Source organism: Etheostoma cragini, chromosome 2 (genome assembly GCF_013103735.1).
Source record: "Etheostoma cragini isolate CJK2018 chromosome 2, CSU_Ecrag_1.0, whole genome shotgun sequence".
Classification (NCBI taxonomy): domain Eukaryota; kingdom Metazoa; phylum Chordata; class Actinopteri; order Perciformes; family Percidae; genus Etheostoma; species Etheostoma cragini.
In genome coordinates, this window is record NC_048408.1 from 28,231,610 (window position 1) to 28,252,573 (window position 20,964).

Below are 20,964 nucleotides of genomic sequence, written 5' to 3' on the forward strand. Positions count from 1 at the left end.
CAAACGGCATTACGCTTTCCCAATTTTTGTCGCGCATGCGTACTTGCGTACCAGTTATGTGCACCCCTGGTTATAATGCTCGCCTAGCTGCTAACGTAGCACGCCTTCATATTCTGCTTCTGACCGGCTAGTAGTCCTTACCTAGCTACTGAGCATGTGCAACTCCCAGCAAAGATGGAACAGAAGTGAGATGTCTCACTCTGTAGCTAAAACAGAGAGCTCAACAAACAGGGTGAAAAAGAGCTGCACCAATGTGCAGTACAACAAAAAACATGTTAACCTATTCTGATATAACCTCTAAATACAATTATGAACCTGAAAATGAGCATAATATGAGCACTTTAATGTTTTGTTGATCAAGAATCACTTATAGCCCCTGTTAATTCAAACTGCTGCAGTTTAGATTTGAACTGGAAACAGTTAAAGAGACAGTGTATCCATGCTTACTTCTGCACCTGTTAGATGACATTTTTAGAGTTCACAGTGGCACTAATTGAAAACAATGATCCTGTGTTTAGGTCGGTGGATGGCAGAGTGAGGCGCTACGACCTGAGAATGGGACAGCTTCATGTTGACTTCATCAGCAGTTAGTAATCTTTTTCAGCATTCATTAAGACTAAAATTAACGACTACTGTTTTTATTTAAAGCAGTGTGTAAAAACGCAGAGCCCCCATAACTAGAGCTGTAACATTTCAAATTTCACTTCACAACTAATTGTCCAAAAAATAATTGTGATTAACAAAATAATTGTTGCTTTCAGTAAAATAAAAAAGGTTTTATGTTTATTACCTTTACAAACAACTTAAAGTTTTGAATGAGTCCAAGAATACGTCTTTTGGTGATATCACTGTCATGTGACACAGGTACACCGTCTATGAAGTAAACCACGCCTCTTTATTATGAAAAACATAAAATTGACAATTACTATCAACCGTCATACCCCTTAGATTCTAGCTATCGTTAGCATTTAATTGCAGAAGTGTAATGCACAATGTAATGGTGATTCTGTAATAATTGTTCCAGGCCTGCCTGTAACTTGTAACTATCTTTGTGTGTCCCAGGTCCCATCACATGTGTGTGTTTCAGTCAGGACGGCCAGTGCACTCTGAGCTCCAGTCTGGATTCAACAGTCAGACTACTGGACAAGAGCACCGGGGAAATGCTGGGAGAGTGAGTGCTGTTCAGGGTCATTCACAGTGTGGTGGAATTTGAAGCACTGCAGTTTGCTGAACATTTGACAAAGTATGTCTATTTATTCAGACTCCATTATGATGTTCATATTGTTTTTTGTGTGTTTTCCCCTCAGGTATTCTGGACACAAGATGAAGGGCTATAAGCTGGACTGCTGCCTATCGAGTAAAGACACCCACGTTCTGAGCTGCTCAGAAGACGGACACGTCTACTTCTGGGACCTGGTGGAAGTCAGTGTCTGGTTACATTTATGTTCTTAGTGCAGTGAACATAATGGGTTACAGTCCTGGATATGTATGGATATGCACAAATATCGTCAGGACCATTAAGCATTATATCCTTGTGACTGTGTCCATTTATATACAGTATGTATGCACTGATGCAGTTGGAATCTTCTGAGGCAATATGCCTGAATATGAATGCTCTATATGATTTGTTGTGTGGATTCATTATATGCCATAAGCCTTTTACAGAACTTAAGTTGACAGAGACAAAAGAGGGAGCTAGTCAGCATTCCGTGCAAACTTCCACCAATACTAATCAGCACATGAAGACAGAATGATTATGTCTTAAAGTCAATTATTCCCCCTAAAATCAGCCATTTATCCACCAAAGTTTAGACAAATACGGTCCAACCTTTTGTTAGAAACAGATGAAAGAAGTATACTTCACAACATTTGTTGTTTTTCTCACCTCCAGGGGTCTTTGTCTTTGAAACTGCCGGTGGGGAAAGCTGTTGTCCAGTCGTTGTCCTTCCACCCCACAGAGACCTGCCTCCTCACAGCCATGGAGGGACGCGTCCAGGTGTGGGGGGCAGAGCCCGAGGAGGCGGAGGAGGATGCACCGGCCACATAGAGACGGTGAAAGTAGTCCAAAGCTACATTTGCACGCCGAGAAGATTATTATGTTTTAATCTTTTCACACACTTTCCAATAACATACAGTCTGTAAACCTCTCAATACAACTTATGATGGCATGAGAGCAACTTACTTCTACATTAAGTTATTGTGGCTGTAAACACGGGGTTAGGTTGAAAAAGAACTGGAATAATCACAAAACATGAAACTGAATCACAAAGCATCAAAGGCTCACGTGGGCATTTTAAGTTGAATACGATCCAAACTGGATACAAACACAAATAGGGGGCACACAAATAGTGCGAAGTTCACAGATGTTCATGATCTCAATGTAAATTTAATTTTAGTTCATGAATGGATCATAAGAGTTAACTAAGTGATGTAGGACTTGGATTTGTGTATGTGTGAAAACATATATTTTTGTACAAAACCTTGAATAAACATCAATCACTCAATCAATCAATCAACATTTATTTATATAGCACTTTACAGCAACCTGCAGGTATCCAAAGTGCTTGACATCAGAAACTAAAAACACATATCATACAAAGGAAAGAGTGAACATTGAAAACAGTAAAATCAGAGAAGGTCACAAAGAAACACAAGAATGAAATTGTCACCCCACTGCTACGTATTGAAAGCCAGACTAAACGGATACGTTTTGAGTTTGGACCTAAAAAGAGCTACATCTGTAATAGTGTGAATATCATATTCAATATAATATTGTTCAACAGTCTCGGAGCAGCAACTGCAAAAGTCTGATCACCCCACCGTTTATACCTGGACCTTGGGACTTCTTAAACTCGCTGATTTGAAGAACGCATTGACCGGTTGTGCTCCCGCAAAGTTCAAATTTCAGACAAATACTCCGGGGCCAGACCAGCCTTGAATACCAAAAATAAAATCTTAATCTTAAAATAACACCACATCCTGTCCTTTCTCTCTTGGAAAGAAAGAAAGAAAGAAGCACTTTAATAATCCCTTAATGGAGGACATTGAACTTGTTATACTAATGACACTCACACAAACACTGTTTAGTTCTGTACAAGTTTATTTTTTTTAGGAACTTTAACATAGAGAAAACCACATACCAAAATAAGTTAACCAGCATGACAAAGAATGGCAACAAATAAATAAATAACTTATCTTACATAAATTAAAAAAAATATAAACTGTAACTGGACTGCTGACGAATAAGTCTGACTTTATTCTGTTGCGTTTGTCGTACTTAAGCTTCGTACATTAATCAATTGTACCATGGACCCCAACATTGCACTGAAGATTTTAAATAAATACATGTCAGCTTATTTACAAAAAAGTCAAGTAGCTTGAAGTACAATCCGGTCTCTATTTGGTTTGAGCTGTAAGATGGCTTTGTCAGAAAATCAAGGGCAAAAGGGCAGAATCGGTTGATATAAGCAACTCTTACATTTACCAAAAAGCATTTACATTTAAAGAGCTCATTTCTAATTCCCTATAATATTTATTTGCTAACATCAGATGAAAACTCCATTCTCCAGAATGCAAACTGTTCATGACCTAAGGAAAGCCACTGTAATGTTTTAGCCTGACTGCTTTAAGTTTAAAAAATGCCAAAAGTAAAACCCTTAGAAATCCTATTAGATCGCCAGTTAAAGTCAAAACCTTTATATCACCAAAACTGGATATATGAGGTGTGTGTAGGAAAATAGCTTATTTTTGTATTTATTTTGACATAAATAACTGAATTAGTTTTAGCTTGCTCAACAATATGTTCGGAATAAAACAGATATTTCAAGAGAACATGCCGGCGAACTCATCAGGATCACCTTGTCCTCACAAACCCCCCCCCCCCACCTCCCCCCTTCAACCGTCTACGCTCAGCTGTCTAGCCAACACAGCTGCACCCCGCAGCAAACAGCTTCTCCACCTTGTGCCAGCGGTGCGAGTTATCGAGGAAGGCCATGTCCTCGTGGTGGGTGGGCCTGCAGCAGGGCGCGTTGTGCCGCAGCTCCCCAGGCGCAGGCTGGGGGAGCACCCCGCTTACCAGCAGGTTGGTTAGGGTGAGGTCGTGGTTGGATCGAGCGTGCGGACACGTCCCACTGCAGTACTTGAAGAGGACGGTCTCGTCTGAGTCGTAGCCCAGCCCGAGGTTTCGAACCTGCAGCAGGATGGAGCGCAGGCCACACTGGGAGTCCAGAGTAGAGCGACGTGACCGGACTGGGATCGGGATGATGGGATCGGGGAATGGTCCCGCTCCAGAAGCTTCTGTTAGGCCGTCTACTGCAGCTTGATCTCCACTGTTCTTGTCTGCATTTGGTGTTGTGTGTGGAGATGCGGTTTCTTGTTTCTGATCTGGAAAGGGCAGAAAGAGATTAATATACATCTGATGCACAAAATAATACATGTAATTAACAGCGAAAAGCAGCTAATTTCAAGCTTTGATCCAATCCAAATTGAAATACCAGTTGTTTATACTCTTAATTAAGACTTAATATATTGTAAGAGGCAGAAAACAATGTTTAAAGTCATATATATCCAAGCCCAGACATGATATTTTACACATTGCCTTTAAAGTAAGAAGAATTATGATTTTAGCCAAAAGGTCATAGGTCACAACCTTCCCTTGAGCAAACGCTTACCATTCAGTGATCTCAGCCAGTGGCCCTCTCCCCTCTGGACGCAAAACAGAATAAAAAGCAGCTTCAACAGGGACCTCATCGCTAGTCTGCTCTTCGTCTGCGCCGTCGCTCAAAATGAACCAGACGTTTGTGTTTGTATGTCTGTCGGTGCGAGTGATGCTTAAGATGCAGACGAGTCACAACCTCCAATATATAGCCCTTGGAGATGAGGGGGGGGGAGGGGGTGTATGGGGGGGAGACAGACAGACACTAACCCGTTACTTGCCAACAGACTATCCCCCTCACCTGAGCCTGACAGGGAGCGTAGGAGGGCAGCCGGGCGCTTGACCCAGAATTTGTCCTGTTGAGATTATCTAATTGGTGTAAATCACTGGCTTATGGTTCAGTTTCCCCCAGATGTTTTTCCAGAGGATGTTGGCCCCTGGCAATATGGATTCGCCGGAGGTTTGGGGCTTCTTAAAAGCTGCTAAGGATTGGACAATGATGTTACATAGATGATGCGGAGAATTATTTGTGACAAATGAATCAGTAGATAGGTAGCTAGACAGACACGGAGGGGGAAAGGCAGGCAAGCAGCCAAGAGAGACTGTCATACACAAAACGTTATCAATACACAAACACAGAAATGATCCATGTAGGAAATGTAAAGGCAAAAGTGTGTTGAAAGGTTGAAAAAGGACAGGATGAGTCATTGTGGAATGTCCATAATCAGGCCCACGTTGTATACTGCTTTTGTCGCTCTTCTTATTGTAAATGTTACGTCTGAGGATCAATAAAAGCAAAGCCACAAAAAAGATTAAACGCCAAAGAAGAAAGGGAAGTTGGGTTATAATTAGAACATAAACGGGCCTGTTTCAGAAGACATTCCACAATGGGTGACTCGTCTTGAGCTGGTCCATAAATCGAGGGATTTCATCAGCAATGTGTGGCTGACATGTAGAATATGTAGAATATGCATTATGTAATGGTTATAGGGCCCAAGCAGGCAGTAAATGGAATTTGGAGTTTGCAAAAAAAGTGCATATTTGTACTCTGTCTCTGCCATCCAAACACCACAATGCACCTTATTTAGCAACTGATTCACTGGTAACTCAAATATGAACTAAACCCAAATGAATAAAATATAAAATTGGTGAGTTGAAATCTGTCTGTCCTGCCCTACCCATTAAGAACTCAACAGTGTGGTTCCGAAATTAAAAACCCTATTCATTTTCTCCATAAGGATTTTGATCATTAGCCATGAAGTCTAAGGTTGATGTACCATGAGCTACGTGATTGTGAAACAAATTTTAATACTAATAAGTCAATATGAAATCAAGTTTTAAGAAAATATGTTTCATTCCCATTGTCATGGAGAAGTACTACACTACCCAAAATCCTAAGCATAACAACATATATCATTGGTGGAGCTGAACCTGTAAAGTGCTAGCGAGATGCTACCATTGAGGTCTATAGTCGTTTATGTACACATCCTTAGGCTGTACCTGTGTCATTTTGGAACTGTTATGTTGTGCAGTTTTAAATGTTTCATGGTAACTATTAATCTCGTAGCTGGTTGGCCTGGTTCCAGGATTAAAACTCTCCAAATTATCATTAAAAAAAAATTGAAATTCAACACTTTTGTTGGCATTTTTTAATCAATGTTTTTAACTTTTTCTTACGTTTTGGTCCCGTTTTTCAATGTTTGTCACTTCTTTTTGACTTTGAACACTACGTAACACTAACTTTAGTTTTACAGTGATTTTTTAAATTTATGGTCATTAAACCTCACTTTTAGGAAATTATAGCTATTGTTTGAGTTGGAAAAGCAACAATTAGGAATTGTTTAGACTAAAATTGAAGGATGCATGTTGATGGATAATGATAGACTGGAATATGTCAACTTTTACTCAATGAGATTTTAAAACCCCTTCAATTTGTTTCAAAGATTTAAATTGAATAAGACGCCCCAAAATTAATGAAAGTAGAGATTTGTATCTGCCAAAGAGCGTTGTGTGGAATCAATCGTGTTATTTTGCGGAATTACAATCGGTAGTTAAAAAGAAGGATCCATCCTCTGGTCACGGTGATTTTTCAACGTAATCCGTTAAATAGTTGTTGAGATCTTTCAGTCTAAAGTAGAGTATGTCAAACATTATGTATATTATGAAATATTTACTACAGTCGCTGGCAACTATTACAGTAATCAGAACACAGAATATTACCTCTACTGCATTTTGTTCATGCCTCCTGGCTTTACTTAGTCATATTTGGACATAAGGAGTGTGTCCAATGGGATTATAGGTAGATTTATTATATTTAAACAGCCCCGTTTAACATTATTATAGCTCTGCTGATATAAATTACAAAGGAATCATCCCTAAATCTTGATTTAATAATGGGCCATGAAATTTACTGCCAGGAATGTCAATAATTCTCTCCAGGTTAAAGGTTTTTGAGACTGCACTAAATGAAAATAGACAATGTACTTGTAATATGTTTGAGCCCCTCTCAGTTATGGCCTTGTTAACTCAATACATCTGACTCAAAATTATTATTATCTATAAAACATGTATGTTCTTCTCTTCATTTTTTTCGGTATGCTACTTTTCCTTTTTTTTAATCTACTTTGTAAACCAGAATTGAAAAAAAGTTATTTTTTAAGACTCACAAATTGTATGTTAACAGATTTATTTGATCTCACGTGAAATGTTTAGTGGGGTGACACAGGGGGGGCTAATAATCAGTTGGGGGGGGCATTTAATCAGGTTACAACATAGAAAATCTGTTTAGAAATATAGGAAATATTGGATAGGATAGAACAACACATTGGACAGTGGCTTGAGAAAGTGTACATACCCATGCTGAAGTTGATTTTTAACATTAATATGACCAAGACCACACCCCCAGCCTCCACCTCGCCCCCCCTTACTTCCTAACCCCTTACTGCTGGTCTCCTTCCTCGGACCCCACCCATCTTTGATCTCCACCTTCATTTCAATCTCAACTACACATCTGTAAAGCTGCATCTAGCAAGGTTGTGATGCTGTTGTGGTGACACAATCTGTCCGCAGACGTATTATACATTATAAAAACGCCACAGTGGGTGACTGCAGGAATACTTTTAGCCTTGATGACACACACGCACACACACACACACACACACAAACACACAAACACACACAGACTTCCAAAGGGAAAACAATACCTGTGTCATTGCTGGTAATGAAAACTGTGTAACTCAGCTGTCACCAAGCAAGCACTGTCATTCTCCGAGATCATCCATTTCCCGATAATTTCTACGGAGAACACGGGCAAAGGGCCTGACACATTCCTTCCACCTCTCAAAGAGACAGGAGGATGAAGGCCAAGTGAGAGATGAAAAGAAAGTGGAGGAGGTGGTGGGAGAAATACAGTGGAGATACAGCAATCCCATTGGATTACAGCCGAAAGAACCAGTCTGGAATTCAGAGTTGTCAGAAGACAGGAATGGAAAGAACCCAGCATAAACCTTTTATACAGTGGTAGACCAGGCCAGATCTGAAACCTGCCCAGTGCTGTTCCAAATTAGACACCCATCATTTGAAAAAGTGTCACTTTTCCTTTTTATTTTTTAAAGATTTTTTTTCCACAATTTGGCTTTTAATAGATAGGAAAGTTGCAGACAGAAAAGTGGGGAGTCAGAGGGGGAAGACATGCAGCAAAGGGCCCCAGGTCAGTTTCAAACCCTGGGCAGGTGCAGGAAGGACAACGCCTTGGTACATGGGACACACTCTCTACCAGCTGAGCTACCAGTGCGCCACAAAGTTTAATTTACTCCGTATACAACTGAAAAGAAGGATATGCCCGACACTGCTAATACTCCTACACGTTTTATTGTGCTGCTTTTGACCCAGCCGGGGAAGACTCGGCTGGGTCGAAACGTTGTAGCACAATAAAACAGATGGGAGTATCAGCAAATAGTAATATAGATGAGAGATGAAGAGTCATCCAGATGCTACTGCAACTCTGCAGGAGCAGCTGAGGGTTTTGTGCCTTGTTTGAGGCACTACAGCAGTCCAAGTTAGTAGGGCAGGACGTATTTTTCAATCCACTTTCCTTATAGGGATCACAATGGAAATCAGTCTTTGGGCTTTAGTGTCTGACTATTTATGTATTTTGATGTATGACACAGAGTACTGTTTCATATTTTATATTTAATTGGTCAAATAAAATCAATCAATCCACTTTGGATTGGCCCAGCTTTCCTTACAGTAACTTTGCAACCTCTGGGTTGCTTTTCAGCTCCATAAATGCCACTATCGTCTGGCCTCTAGTCACCTTTTAAATCTTTTTCAGGGCATCATAGATCTTTAAGGGGAGATTCACTCCTCCCAGCACTCTGTCTCTCCTGGCACATTCCTGTACGTTCCGCTCAGTTATTTAATTTTTGTCTCATGAAGCAAACGTCTTTTTATGATGTACTGCTTCCTGTATGTCTACCCCTTCTATCAGAAAAAATAAAATAAATACTCTAATTGACAAATATTATACAAAACTAATTATGGTGATCCATGCTCTGCTGGGTTTCAGCTTATACTATTATACTAAACTGTACTGTTTTATCAATTCAGAGAGAATTGATATCTACCAGGATTAACATGTTTCATTTTCAGTCGACTTAGGCCCACTGGGCCAAATCACATAACACTCAGTTAGAAAATAAACAAAAAATTATGTAACCTGTAAGGATTTGTCTTCATGTTGAAACACTTAAAGAGGTTTAATAGAACCCAGCACAGGCTGCCAGACCTCTGGGGCTCAGGCATGACTCATTGGGCTAAATGTAGCCTGAGTTATTGCCAAAACTGAAATGGAAAGGTAAAAATAGAACAGGAAACTACTAAAATATCGATATATATAATATATCTATAATTTTGAAAAGACTTAAAAGATTAACAATGATTTGGAGGACCCCTGCATTGACTCTGAAAACACCGTGGGGATTCCTGATTTCGATCTTACAGTTTTTCTACATGTATATAGGAAAACTGAAGGTTTCAATGTATGTGAAAAACTGTAAGATCTAAATCAGGGATCAAGGGATCTTCAACAGGGGGGTGCGGGACCCTTAGGTGTTTTCAGGGTCAATGCAGGGGTCCTCCAAATCCTTGTTAATCTTTTAAGTCTTTTCAAAAATATATAATACACATATATTTTTCCTGTTCTATTTTTACCTTTCCATATCAGTTTTGGCAACTAACTCAGGCTACTTTTAGCCCAATGAGTCATGCCTGAGCCCCAGCAGTTTTTCCTATATATTTAGAAAAACTGTAAGATCTAAATCAGAGATCAAGGGATCTTCAACAGGGGGTCCAGGAGCCCTAGGGGGTTTTCATGGTCAATGCAGGGGGTGCTCCAAATTGTTGTTAATTTCTTAAGTCTTTTCAAAACTAAAAAAGGCTTAACATGAATCTAACATATTATTAGCAAATATAATGATATGCTTACTGGCCTATAGGGGAGGTAGTCAATAAACTCAATTCACAGATCCAGTCATCATGAGATTCACTAGGCCACATGCATGTTTAACATTAAAACATGATTTATAGAATCATGCCAACAATATTAGGCTATTTTAATAGCTAAGTATTCTATGCCAAAAAGGTATGTATAGCGATTTAGGCCGCCCTACGCGTTATTGTAGGCCCAGTTTGATATGCAATAGTGATATGTGGTAGGGTGTCCTTGCTGTCTCTTTTTTAGTTTGGGGGTCCTTGTCTTAAAAAGCGTTGAAGACCCCTGCTCTAAAGGGTAAAAAAACGATGGCACTATATGAAAACATTTAACTCTTAGAGGCTAAACAAAGCCAAAAAAATTAGAAAAATTAACAAAATTATGTGAAAGAAACTAGGCGTATAACTAAATCTTGTGGGTAACAGTGATTTCGATGTTTTTCTGTGTATTAAGTTGGCAGCGTCTCATGCAGCGGTCTAATTATCCATTAGCCATGTAGAAAGGTCCTAAACTAAGATGAAAATAAGAAATGGTTACAGTCAAATTGTATAAATGCTAATTGGATGAGGTCGGCTGTGCATTCCTGGGTGACCTGGTCAGACAGCCAGTCCATGTAGGGCTCGTCTGAGCTGCGCGGGGCAGGAATGCAGAGAGCAGCCTTCCTGTAATGGGAAATATTCCTGAGGATTTAGTCTCGGAATCCGAAACTTGCACGAAGCTGCTCCTGTTTACACCGTAAATCTGTTGGTCAAAGCTGAGATGCTCCACAGTGTGTCATAGAAGCCCAAAATACTGCAGGTTTTCATTCCAGCAGGTGATTTCATGACAACACACACCCCTGCTTTGGTTGTGCAACAGAAAAGAATAGAACAGGTCTTTATTGTCATTAAATAGTTAAATATAGAATATAGAAAATAACAAAATAGAAAATTGAAATAGTAATATATAGCAACATGATGCGGCACTATATGCATAATGTTATTGGAGGAAGGAGGAGGTGACCAGGGTTTGGGCTTTTGACAGCCTGGGGGAAAAGCTAGATTTTGGAACCTGGCCGTCAGGATTTGTTACCAAATGCCGTTCCACTTCATTTTGGATGAGGTTGAAGTCATGGACCCGGCTTTGTACACAGGAGCATTGTCATGTTGAAACCAGATGTGGCTTTACCCAATCTGTTGGCACAAAATAGGTGATGGGTACCAAAACCTGGTTCCACCATGGAACACGGTTCCTACACAACTGGAGGAATCGGACCGGTTAAGAACGTACATTTTGATTCCTCATTTCGGTTCAACTGAATGTATACAGTGAAATATTTTCCCTTTCACTACCATTAGCTAGCTAAATGTATGCTACTTTTAAAATGCCATGTTTTCCCTCTGGGCTCTGGTTAGCAACTCAACATTTATTTTGTTGTAAGTTGTAGAGTGTAACTGTTATTTATTGGTAAATAACTGTAGTTGTTTGTTAGGTGACTTAGGTTTACTTATATATTTAAGTACATTAAAATGTTAATATATTGTTAAATTGAAATAATTTTCAATTAAAAACAAACAAAACTCTATAAAAGAGCCTTTTTTATGTCATTTTTCAGTTTTTGAAGAATCGGTTTAGGAATTGGAATCGTATTAAAAGTACAGTGGAAATCGTAAAAGTCCAAACAATACCCTAAACAAAATAGGAAACACACCATTGTCTGAACTATCAGTGTGTGCTGTAGCTTTAAGAATTCTTTATTAATAGGTATGTAAGGGTCTATCAATAACCATAAAAAACAGCCCCAAAAAAATCAAAGTAGACAGGGATGTCCTCCTACTTTTGACCACACGCCTAACTGTGCTGTATGTGCTATCAGTGTGACAAGTTAAGGGTTTGGTGAAAGCACGTTAAGAACACACACGAAGACACACACATTTGATGGTCATTTAAAGCTGTCACTCCAAAGACTCCAACCAACAGAAAGAGAAACTTCAATAACAAAACTGAGGAAGTCAACTGCAGTGCCCAAATTTAGCGATCAATGGACTGAAAACAGTTACTATATTGTTATTAATGTAGTATGTAATGCATGAACTGGCAAAAGATAATCTTTAGTAAATTACACTACAGCGCAGGATGTTTTACAGACCTAGACTTTTGAGTTTCAAAAATGTATTTACAGTTTAAACTAATTTCCAGTGATGAATACAGTTTTATCTTCTATCTCCTCCTTTGATAAAGGACCGCTGGGTCACAGACGTGCAGGCGGCTGGGCCTTAGGAGGTAGAGCAGGTTGGCCATTCATCTTGCATTTGGTTAGCCACGCCAGCCAGACCCACATCAAGATGTAGACCTAAAGAGCATTCACTGCTGCTAGGGTGCGTCCAGACTGCTAGGCTAAAGTTTGGTGGTATCATTATCACAACTTTAAAATGGCCAAATTTGGATCGATAAACCCCAAAAATGCATCATGTCAAAATAGTTTTAAAAAGGGATTAGTTTAAAATTCTAACATCAGGCCCGGGTGATTTTAAAGAGTAAATACTGTTCAGACACAAAACATGTGTTCATTTGCATTTTATGATTATTAACGTAACACTATAGACAAGATATACATAGCATTTAAATAAAGATTACACAAATAGAGAGACTTGATGGCTCCATAACACTCCAAAAGTCCACAAAAAAACATTTCAACGGAGAAAAGTTGACAACCGGAAGGACGAAACATCTTTTTGTTTTCCGCCAAGCAAAAATTTAACGTAGTTGTTAATTTTTCAGGAACAACAAATCAAAATAAATCAACTAAGGTATGAGTTTTTTATTACTTTTTAAAAGTTTCCAGGCCTAGGAAACACAACTGTGTCCAAAATGATGGTCCTTTTCTGTGATTTTACAGTGGTGGAAAACACAAGACCTTCCTATAACCAAGTTAGGAATAATAATGCATCATCAATGCTCTTCCTGCATTTGAGTCTACATTGTCAGAGGTGTAGTCAGGACATTAGTGAGTTCCTGCGTGTCCAGAGTAGGACTGCATAGCAAGGACGTGTCCTGCATAAGGGACACCAACTGAACGGGACCCGGTGGATCTGTGTTCTTTTGTGCAGACCCTGTCAGGGATTCTGGCTGCCTGCGGTTTTTGAAAACCACTCTCTTTGTTTCAATGTAACCGCTTAACCTGGAAGCAATAGATCTTTTGGGTTTCGGCTTCTTAAGCTTCTTTTTCTCCGGGTCGTGGGCAACGCTGTGACGCTGGAGGCTCCGCCTCATGGTGAAGGTCTTACTGCAGCCTGGATGGGTGCAGGCGAAGGGCCGCAGCTCCTCGTGGAAGGAGCCGATGTGGCTCTGCAGGTTGAACATAGTAGTGAAAGTCCTGTCACAGCCATCCCTGGGGCACCTGAAGACCACCCGTGTCTCAGAGTGGACCTGCTGGTGCTGCTGTAGGAACCAGGAGTCCCTGAACACCTTGCTGCACTGCTCGCACTTCAGCATGCTCTTGCGTTTGTGCTGCTCCTTCCTGTGCATCGTGTACTCGGTCCAGGTTTTCCCTGAGAAGCTGCAGCCCTCCTCCTTGCAGGGGTAGCCTCTGTGCACCTTCTCGTGCCGCTTCAGCTTGCTGGGGAAGGCGAATCGCTTCTGGCAGCCTTCAAAAGTGCACTGGTAAGGGGGCAGCTGGGAGTGCTGCTCACACACGTGGGACTTGAGGTGCTTGTTCTTCTTGAACTCGAGCCCGCAGCCCTCATATTTACACACGTACTTTTTCTGCTGCTGTGTGTGAACGCGGCTGACGTGTCGGGCCCGGTTTGAGTTGGTGGTGAAGGCCTCCGTGCAACCGTCCTCGGTGCACTGGAAAGGCTTCGCGCCGCTGTGACTGAGCTCATGGCGCGTCAGGTGGTACGGGCTGCAGAACGACTTACCGCAGCCCTCCTTCTCACACGGGTACGGCTTCACTCCCGTGTGCTTACACAAGTGAGCGTCCAGTTTCCACTGTTTGTTATAAGCCGCCGAGCAGTCGGCATAAGAGCAAATGTACCGTTTAAGCGACTCCGTTTTAGTTTCCATTCTTTTGCTCCACTCTGCCCCATATACCGTATATAATGTCCGATAATATATGTTAAAAGAGCTCTGGCCACATTTTCCGTCTTGACACCATAGACTGCATGCTTGACACCGATACTTCCCACAATCCTCTGCAACCGTGCAACGTGACGCCACTTCCGTAACGTGAAAATTACCCATCAACCCTCTAGTTGTACTATTTGGTCGATGGTGGTTGTCTTTGCAGCTTGCTTTAAGAGCATTGTAAGTATTTTTAGGTTTGTTCCTTAAGAGTACAGTGACAACAGCGCCTTAAAAATGATGACATGGTTTTGTTTGCAGTTGTCATTTAGCTAAATATTGTTCATATTCATGCGAAAAGAAAGCTAACGTTACATCGCAAGCTAGCCTTTGCTAATGCTAGCTTCTATCTCCGATACGCTCACATACAGTAGCTAGCTAAGTTACACCAAACTCAATGCTTTTAATGTTTTCATATACCTTTTAAAACAGTGTTAACGTATACGTTCTAAACACACTTTACTCACCTATCAGAAAGGAAGCAGACGTTGGTAAGCTAACATTGCTGGTGTTTAGCAAAGTACATTGTTGTGGTAGCAATGCCATTAACTTGTTAATTGTATACACGTTGTTAACCAGCTCAACTAAGTTTGGAGAATAATTGTTGTAACGTTATGGCTTTAATTTAACGTTACACTAGTCTTAAGCTTGATGACATAGGACACATTCACTGATAGATTTTTACAGTTCGTTGTAGCTGAATTAACCTGCTCGTTTGTATGTTTTGCCGTTTTCACCCATTCTAAAAGGTTAACGTTGCCTTACTACAATACACATATGTCATACGTTAGTTTCAGCCAGATGTAGGCTACTAATTGACTGTCAAATGAGTGTGTATCAATGTTTGTTTATATCTGGCTAAATGTTAGCGTTGCAGCATGGTGTAAGTGACATGACTTCTCCTTTTTTGGGTTAAAAAGGGGGAATCCATTACTAGCGTGGAGGTCCAGCCGTCACAATGGTATGTCACAATGTGTATACATAAACTTGTTCTTCAAGATACAAATAATCCCAAAGGTTTTGTGTTTTAATACACAATGTGTATACTTCACTAACAAAGTGTCCTGTGTTGCTTTCTTGACAGGGTGAAAGAAAAGGAACAAACAAATACTACCCTCCAGATTTTGATCCTGCCAAGGTGTGTATGATCACACAGACCAGTGTCTGTCAGTCTCTTTAGTAAAACTGGAATGTGTATTAATACTGACTCATATTTTCATAATTATTTGTCTTTAGCATGGATCCCTCAATGGCTATCATAAAACTCACGCCCTGCGGGAGAGGGCCAGGAAACTGTCCCAGGGCATCCTCATTATCAGGTTAGTGCACACATGATGATTTGATGTTGGCTGGGGATTGGAAATTATGAGGAATTATCATTTGCAATCCTGCCGGTACTGACATGTTATCAGATATGTTAAATTATTTTTTTAGCGACTTCAAAAGACATAATGAGAATATGACAGGCACAAATAATACAGTGCATCTTTACTACCTTTTATCTAATGTATTTAAGAACCACAAATAATTGTGTTGTTGAAATATAATCAAATAAACAAATCTAGAATAATCTGATGAATATGAGTGGGCATGTCTCATGTACCTGATAAAGTAGGGGAACACTTAAATCCATGATTTTAATTAAGTTTATTAATACAAGATTAACTCAACTTCAAAAAACATTGACCTGAACTGGTGTTTTTCCTTTACACTAAACCTAAGTGTATTAACTGTTTGACTGTTGTCCATTGAGGTTTGAGATGCCGTACAACATCTGGTGTGATGGCTGCAAAAATCACATAGGCATGGGTAAGTCTGAAGAAAAACATGACCCTTTTAGTTACATTCAATCTCACATTCTCATAGGGCGGCTTTTCATTTCCATGATACTAATGTTCCGCTTGTACAGGGGTCCGTTACAATGCTGAGAAGAAGAAAGTGGGGAACTACTACACCACGCCAATATACAGGTAACGTGCTGTACTGCTGACATGAACATTACGCAACCCCTTTTTCCACTCGGCGCGTCTGCCCTGCAATCTGGCTTCTTGGGGATTTTTCTGTCCTCCGCCACGTGCCATACCACACCGGGAGCGTCTCAGAAGCAGAGTGTCTTGCTGCCCAGCTTGCAGATTTTATTGTCTCGTTTATTACTCTTAAGTACTTGAAAGAACAGTCACGTGTTTATTAAGCTAGTATGTACCTTCCACTCCAAGCACTGAAATGAAACTCCATGTCTTCTCTTTTCTGGCGTTATCCTTATAAAAAGAATCTTTAATATCTAATACGTTTTTCCACCTCCAAGATGGATCTTCCATTGTCTATAGTGTTGAAGAGGAGACATATACAATATTTTGGAGGATGGGTTGGTCTTTTGGTAAATTGACTGGATCATTTCGCTTTTTCACATCCTTTCCGGTTGTTTAAACAGCCTGCGAATCGCGTGAAGATAGACCGGCCGATATCTTTAGCGGAGAGCCGCTTCATGCCCGTTTCTGGGACTTGTCACAGCTGGTGAAATATCAAACATTGACGTGAATGGCCACAATTTCTCGCATGGGTTTCTCGCTCCGGCACACAACACAGATGCGCCTGGTGGAAAATTGTCGTAAGCTGTGTGGTGCTGTTCACGGCATCTTTTTAGCAAACAGAAAATCCTCATGAATCTCTCTGACAAATGTTAAAATGCAGAATTAAGATTAAGAATTAAGATATTAAGATCATCTTTATTACCTCATCAATCAGGTTTAGGATGAAGTGCCATCTGTGTGTCAACTACATCGAGATGCAGACGGATCCGGCGACCTGCGACTATTTAATAGTAAGCGGGGCAAGCAGGAAGGAGGAACGCTGGGACATGGCGGAAAATGAGCAGATCCTCACCACGGGTAAAGGATTCATGTTTGTTATCAATCAAAAGAGAAATGACATTCTTATGATGGAAATCTGCGCGATTGCAACAACAAAACGTGTTTCTCTACTAGTCATGCAGTTTCAAGTGCACAGCCAATCTCAAACTGTGAAGATGGCTTTATGTCCTCACTGCCTTTTAAACTTTTCTTTAAATTTTCTGCTTCTGTTTTTTGGCCACCTGATTTTTCTTTTGCATGCTCATTGTTTTGTATTTAAACAACTCTCTCCCCCGTCTCTCTGTACAGAGCGGGCAGAGAAGGAGAAACTTGAGACAGATGCCATGTTCAAACTTGACCACGGTGGGAAAGACAAGGAGAAGCTTAAGAAGGCTCTGCCTTCTCTGTCCGAGATCCAAGACTACCAGTCCAGCAAGAAGGACGACTTCCAGCTCAACAGCACCCTCCGCAGGAAGTTCAGGGTAGAATAGTGATCTTCTTGTGTTGCCGACTGCTGTGTTAATGCTACCCAAGATGATGTTCACCATCTGTTATTGGTATATTGCTGCTAGTTGTGTGTTGATCAAATTTAAAATGAAGTAAAACCGGCAGCACCACTGTATTTTTTTTTAATTAGTACTGTTCTATATAAAACTCACTCTATATTATTGCATGCCTGCCATACTCACACACACATGCCAAAACTACAGTTTCTTTTATTACCTGTTTCTGGCATGAGAGCTCAAACATCAGTGACACAGAACGAAATTACATAGAAGACTAACTAATTACTACAAAGTTACTCTCAGCAGCACATGAAGTATTAATGCCAGGTTCAGATGTTTTAAGGTTGTATTGTATTGCGTCTGACGGTGCTGCGTTGATTTGACAGACAGAGAAGAAGATTCGAGCTGAGCAGGAGGAGAAGGACAACTCTGTGAGGATGAGGACCAACCTGTCCATCCAATTGCTGCCCGAGAAGGAGGAGGACAAGAAACTGGCAGCACTGCTCACATACCAGGCACCGGACTGTAAGTAACAGATATAGGGTCGAAACTCAGACTTGCTTATTCAAAAGATTAAAGATGCTTATTCAGGCAACCCAGTCTAGATGTATTATCCGGACTTGGAAGCAGGATATTTGTGACAAACTTCAAACAATTTCCCCATTTGAATCGCAGAAAGCACACACGGGCACCAATTCTGCATTATGTTTTTTTATTTTTTACATTCAATATTTTGAATAATTAGTCCACTTACATTGATGTAATCGGGCTGTAAAATATTAGAAACCGCTCTCAGTAAAATACTGTTCAAATTACCAAACGAAAGCTTCCAAAAATGACCATGAAGTTGAATAAACACTGTTTAAAACATATTGCTACAAAAATGGCAATAAAAAAACCTTTTTTCAGAAATCTAATCTTGTCAAAAACCATATCCCATCCTCTTTACTACTTTTTCCTTTTCTCATGGCCAAACGGTCCTCCTAATTTAAAAAGCTTTTGGGATATCCCGCCAACTAACAAAAATACATTCTAAAGGGACCTAAACATTCTCCTTTGCAAAGTTTTTCTTTACACTACTAATTTGTTATTTTACATCACGTTTGTACCTTATTTGTACCTACTTATGTATTGTGTCGTTTGCACCTTATGTGTATTCTGAACACTAAATGTTGCATCCTTCATTCTTTTTGTTTACCACCGTGGATCAGTAGAAATACAATTTTGTTCCTCTTTTTTTGACACGAAAGTATTATCTCTTACGTTTTAGATATTCTTTAATACGTGTGTGAACAGAGCAAAGTTTGAATTGCAGTATTAAGATGCCTTAAAAAAATGGTCTTGCTCATTATTTCCATCCCTAATCAGCCTATGATGACAAGCAGCACAGCAAGCGCAAAGAGATCGCCTCCCGTTCGTGGTTCAATCCCGTCTCGGCCACACCGGGAACTGCTGCAGGGAGTCTGCTCCATAAGCTGGGCCTGCAGGGGAAAGAAGCAGCAGTAGCCAAAGCCCTGGGCTCCTCGCCCAGCTCCCTGATCCGGAAACGCTCAGGAGGACAGGGAATCAAAACCGAACCGTGCGCCACCATCGCTCGCAGGAAGTCCAACCCCGAAATCAACATGTGTAACGGAGAGGTCCCTCAGAGAGAGGAGGCCCCAAGTATAGTACCAACACAAATGGGGCAGGACGTAACAGAGACAAATAAGAATGGCTCCAGGGAGACACATGTTAAAACCACAGAGGAAGCAGATAAAGGACTGACAAAGGCAAAGGATTTTGGGAAGGAGAAGGAACAGGGCAGCAGTTTAGGAGCACTTGCATCTTTGGTGGCAGACTACAGCGACTCAGATTCAGACCCTGGACACTGAGGCTGAATGATGAGCTTAAAGGGACAATTTCTGTATTTAATGAATGGAGGTCACCATACGCAAATAACGAGCGTCATTTCATGAGCGTGAGACCGGAGATGTTTGTCCCGACCGCAGACATCTCCTGTAATGCGTGTCGTTTTTTGTTGTAAATGTTATGACAACAGCATTACTTGAGTATTTGTTTAAAAATAAAGAGTTAGTAATATAGAGTATATAAGGCCTCTGTGCAGAAACCACAAACCCAGCTTAAAGTATTTGTTTATTTAGATTTTTAAATTGAATACATATCTGTGATCTGATGACAAAACTGTCAGGTATCTTGTGAAATAAAAAAAACAATGTGAAATACCGTGGAACTGTTGATAGAGTTGAGTTTGTAACCAGCATTATGTTTTTTATAGTTTGGCCACAGGTGGAGTGAGTGTTGTTGTGTCAATATAGATCAGAAGTACCTCCTCGTACTGTTGATGGTACAATGAGTGTATTATAAGGTAGAAGGGGGGGGTTACAGTAGTCAACTGTCGCTGCTGTGGACATAGTCCACCGAGGCTCCCCGTCAGTCAACATGGGGTGGTGGACTCTTACCAACATTTTAATTATCATGCTTCTCTGTAGCTCCAATTAATTCTTCGAAGAGAAGGTACCTCTCTGTATTCTGCTGACTGTCAAGACACGTTTGATATCTTTAAAGTTTTGTTTACTAATGATGCTTTGTTCTTTACAGACCATAAAATATATAATTCCATAATACCAATGCACCGGGAGCACTGCACATTCAATTCCAAATCAAAACAAGTTTGTGTTCTACCTTTACAGAAAGTGAAGAAAATGGAATATTAGGCTGTGAAAAAAACAGTATTTGCATTTTTCTTGCCGTTTCAAGGCATTTAAAATCATTTGGGCTGAGCAGCCTATAATTTTCTGCACTTCTTTATATGTTTTCCCCTCTCCAATACAACTTTTTAATCAAAATCCGCTGTTCCTCACAGCAATGTCTGGAATGACTCATTTTGCTGAGTATTTTGATGTGAAATGCACTATAACCAGCATGCACAACATTTGCTTCCTTCCTTAAACATGAGCCATAACTGACACCTGTTTCTTCACAGAACCAATCACCTCACTAAGTGAACACAACTGTATGTGTGTGTTTTTGTTTCTCCATAGAAACAGTGATGGTTAAATTACCTGTCTAATCGGAAATCCTTTAGTTTTAATAATTAAACTTTAAAATAAGACTTTAATTTTAAGCTTGGCGGCCTGTAGAATTCGTTTTTTGAAATAGGGCTTATCACGGTCTCCCTTAGCTGTAGAAAGGTGGGCCAACACTTTTTTTCTCAGTGCAGTTAGGCAAATAAGTTGTGTTAGACAAAACAACAAAACAACAACAGACAAATCCCCTTAAAACTCAGTGTGCCAGCTTAATAGGATGATTTACGAGAATCTAAAATGAAAGATTTCGACGTTTTAATGCTGAACTTTGGGCTCC

At 40.3% G+C, this 20,964-nt stretch overlaps 4 protein-coding genes and 1 long non-coding RNA gene across 6 annotated transcripts in view; 2 read left to right on the top strand and 3 right to left on the bottom strand.

The window, feature by feature from the left end:
* wdr83 (WD repeat domain containing 83) overlaps window positions 1–2,326 on the top strand; it is a 6,461-nt gene extending 4,135 nt beyond the window's left edge. For both annotated transcript variants that reach the window (XM_034901317.1, XM_034901325.1), the window contains exons 7-10: window positions 519–586; window positions 1,063–1,171; window positions 1,308–1,422; window positions 1,892–2,326. In XM_034901317.1, coding sequence (XP_034757208.1) covers window positions 519–586; window positions 1,063–1,171; window positions 1,308–1,422; window positions 1,892–2,047 — 448 coding nt within the window. In that variant the 3' untranslated portion in view covers window positions 2,048–2,326. The remainder of the gene's footprint in view (window positions 1–518; window positions 587–1,062; window positions 1,172–1,307; window positions 1,423–1,891) is intronic.
* A 1,551-nt stretch (window positions 2,327–3,877) lies between these two features.
* Window positions 3,878–4,461, bottom strand: LOC117934600 (persephin). The gene has a single exon (XM_034856378.1). The coding sequence runs from the start codon at window positions 4,433–4,435 to the stop codon at window positions 3,917–3,919; it is 519 nt and encodes a 172-aa protein (XP_034712269.1). The 5' UTR covers window positions 4,436–4,461; the 3' UTR covers window positions 3,878–3,916.
* A 7,108-nt stretch (window positions 4,462–11,569) lies between these two features.
* LOC117934658 overlaps window positions 11,570–20,964 on the bottom strand; it is an 11,887-nt gene continuing 2,492 nt past the window's right edge. The window contains exons 2-3 of the long non-coding RNA XR_004654533.1: window positions 18,047–18,050; window positions 11,570–11,813 (exon numbers count right to left, since the gene is read on the bottom strand). This is a non-coding gene — a long non-coding RNA (uncharacterized LOC117934658). The remainder of the gene's footprint in view (window positions 11,814–18,046; window positions 18,051–20,964) is intronic.
* On the bottom strand, window positions 12,961–14,321 carry LOC117962100 (transcription factor IIIA-like). The gene has a single exon (XM_034901190.1). The coding sequence runs from the start codon at window positions 14,187–14,189 to the stop codon at window positions 13,101–13,103; it is 1,089 nt and encodes a 362-aa protein (XP_034757081.1). The 5' UTR covers window positions 14,190–14,321; the 3' UTR covers window positions 12,961–13,100.
* ccdc130 (coiled-coil domain containing 130) lies at window positions 14,295–19,562 on the top strand. The gene is made up of 10 exons (XM_034901213.1): window positions 14,295–14,429; window positions 15,167–15,207; window positions 15,331–15,384; window positions 15,483–15,565; window positions 16,000–16,055; window positions 16,156–16,216; window positions 16,992–17,134; window positions 17,405–17,577; window positions 17,988–18,126; window positions 18,970–19,562. The coding sequence occupies exons 2-10, from the start codon at window positions 15,205–15,207 to the stop codon at window positions 19,470–19,472; spliced, it is 1,215 nt and encodes a 404-aa protein (XP_034757104.1). The 5' UTR covers window positions 14,295–14,429; window positions 15,167–15,204; the 3' UTR covers window positions 19,473–19,562.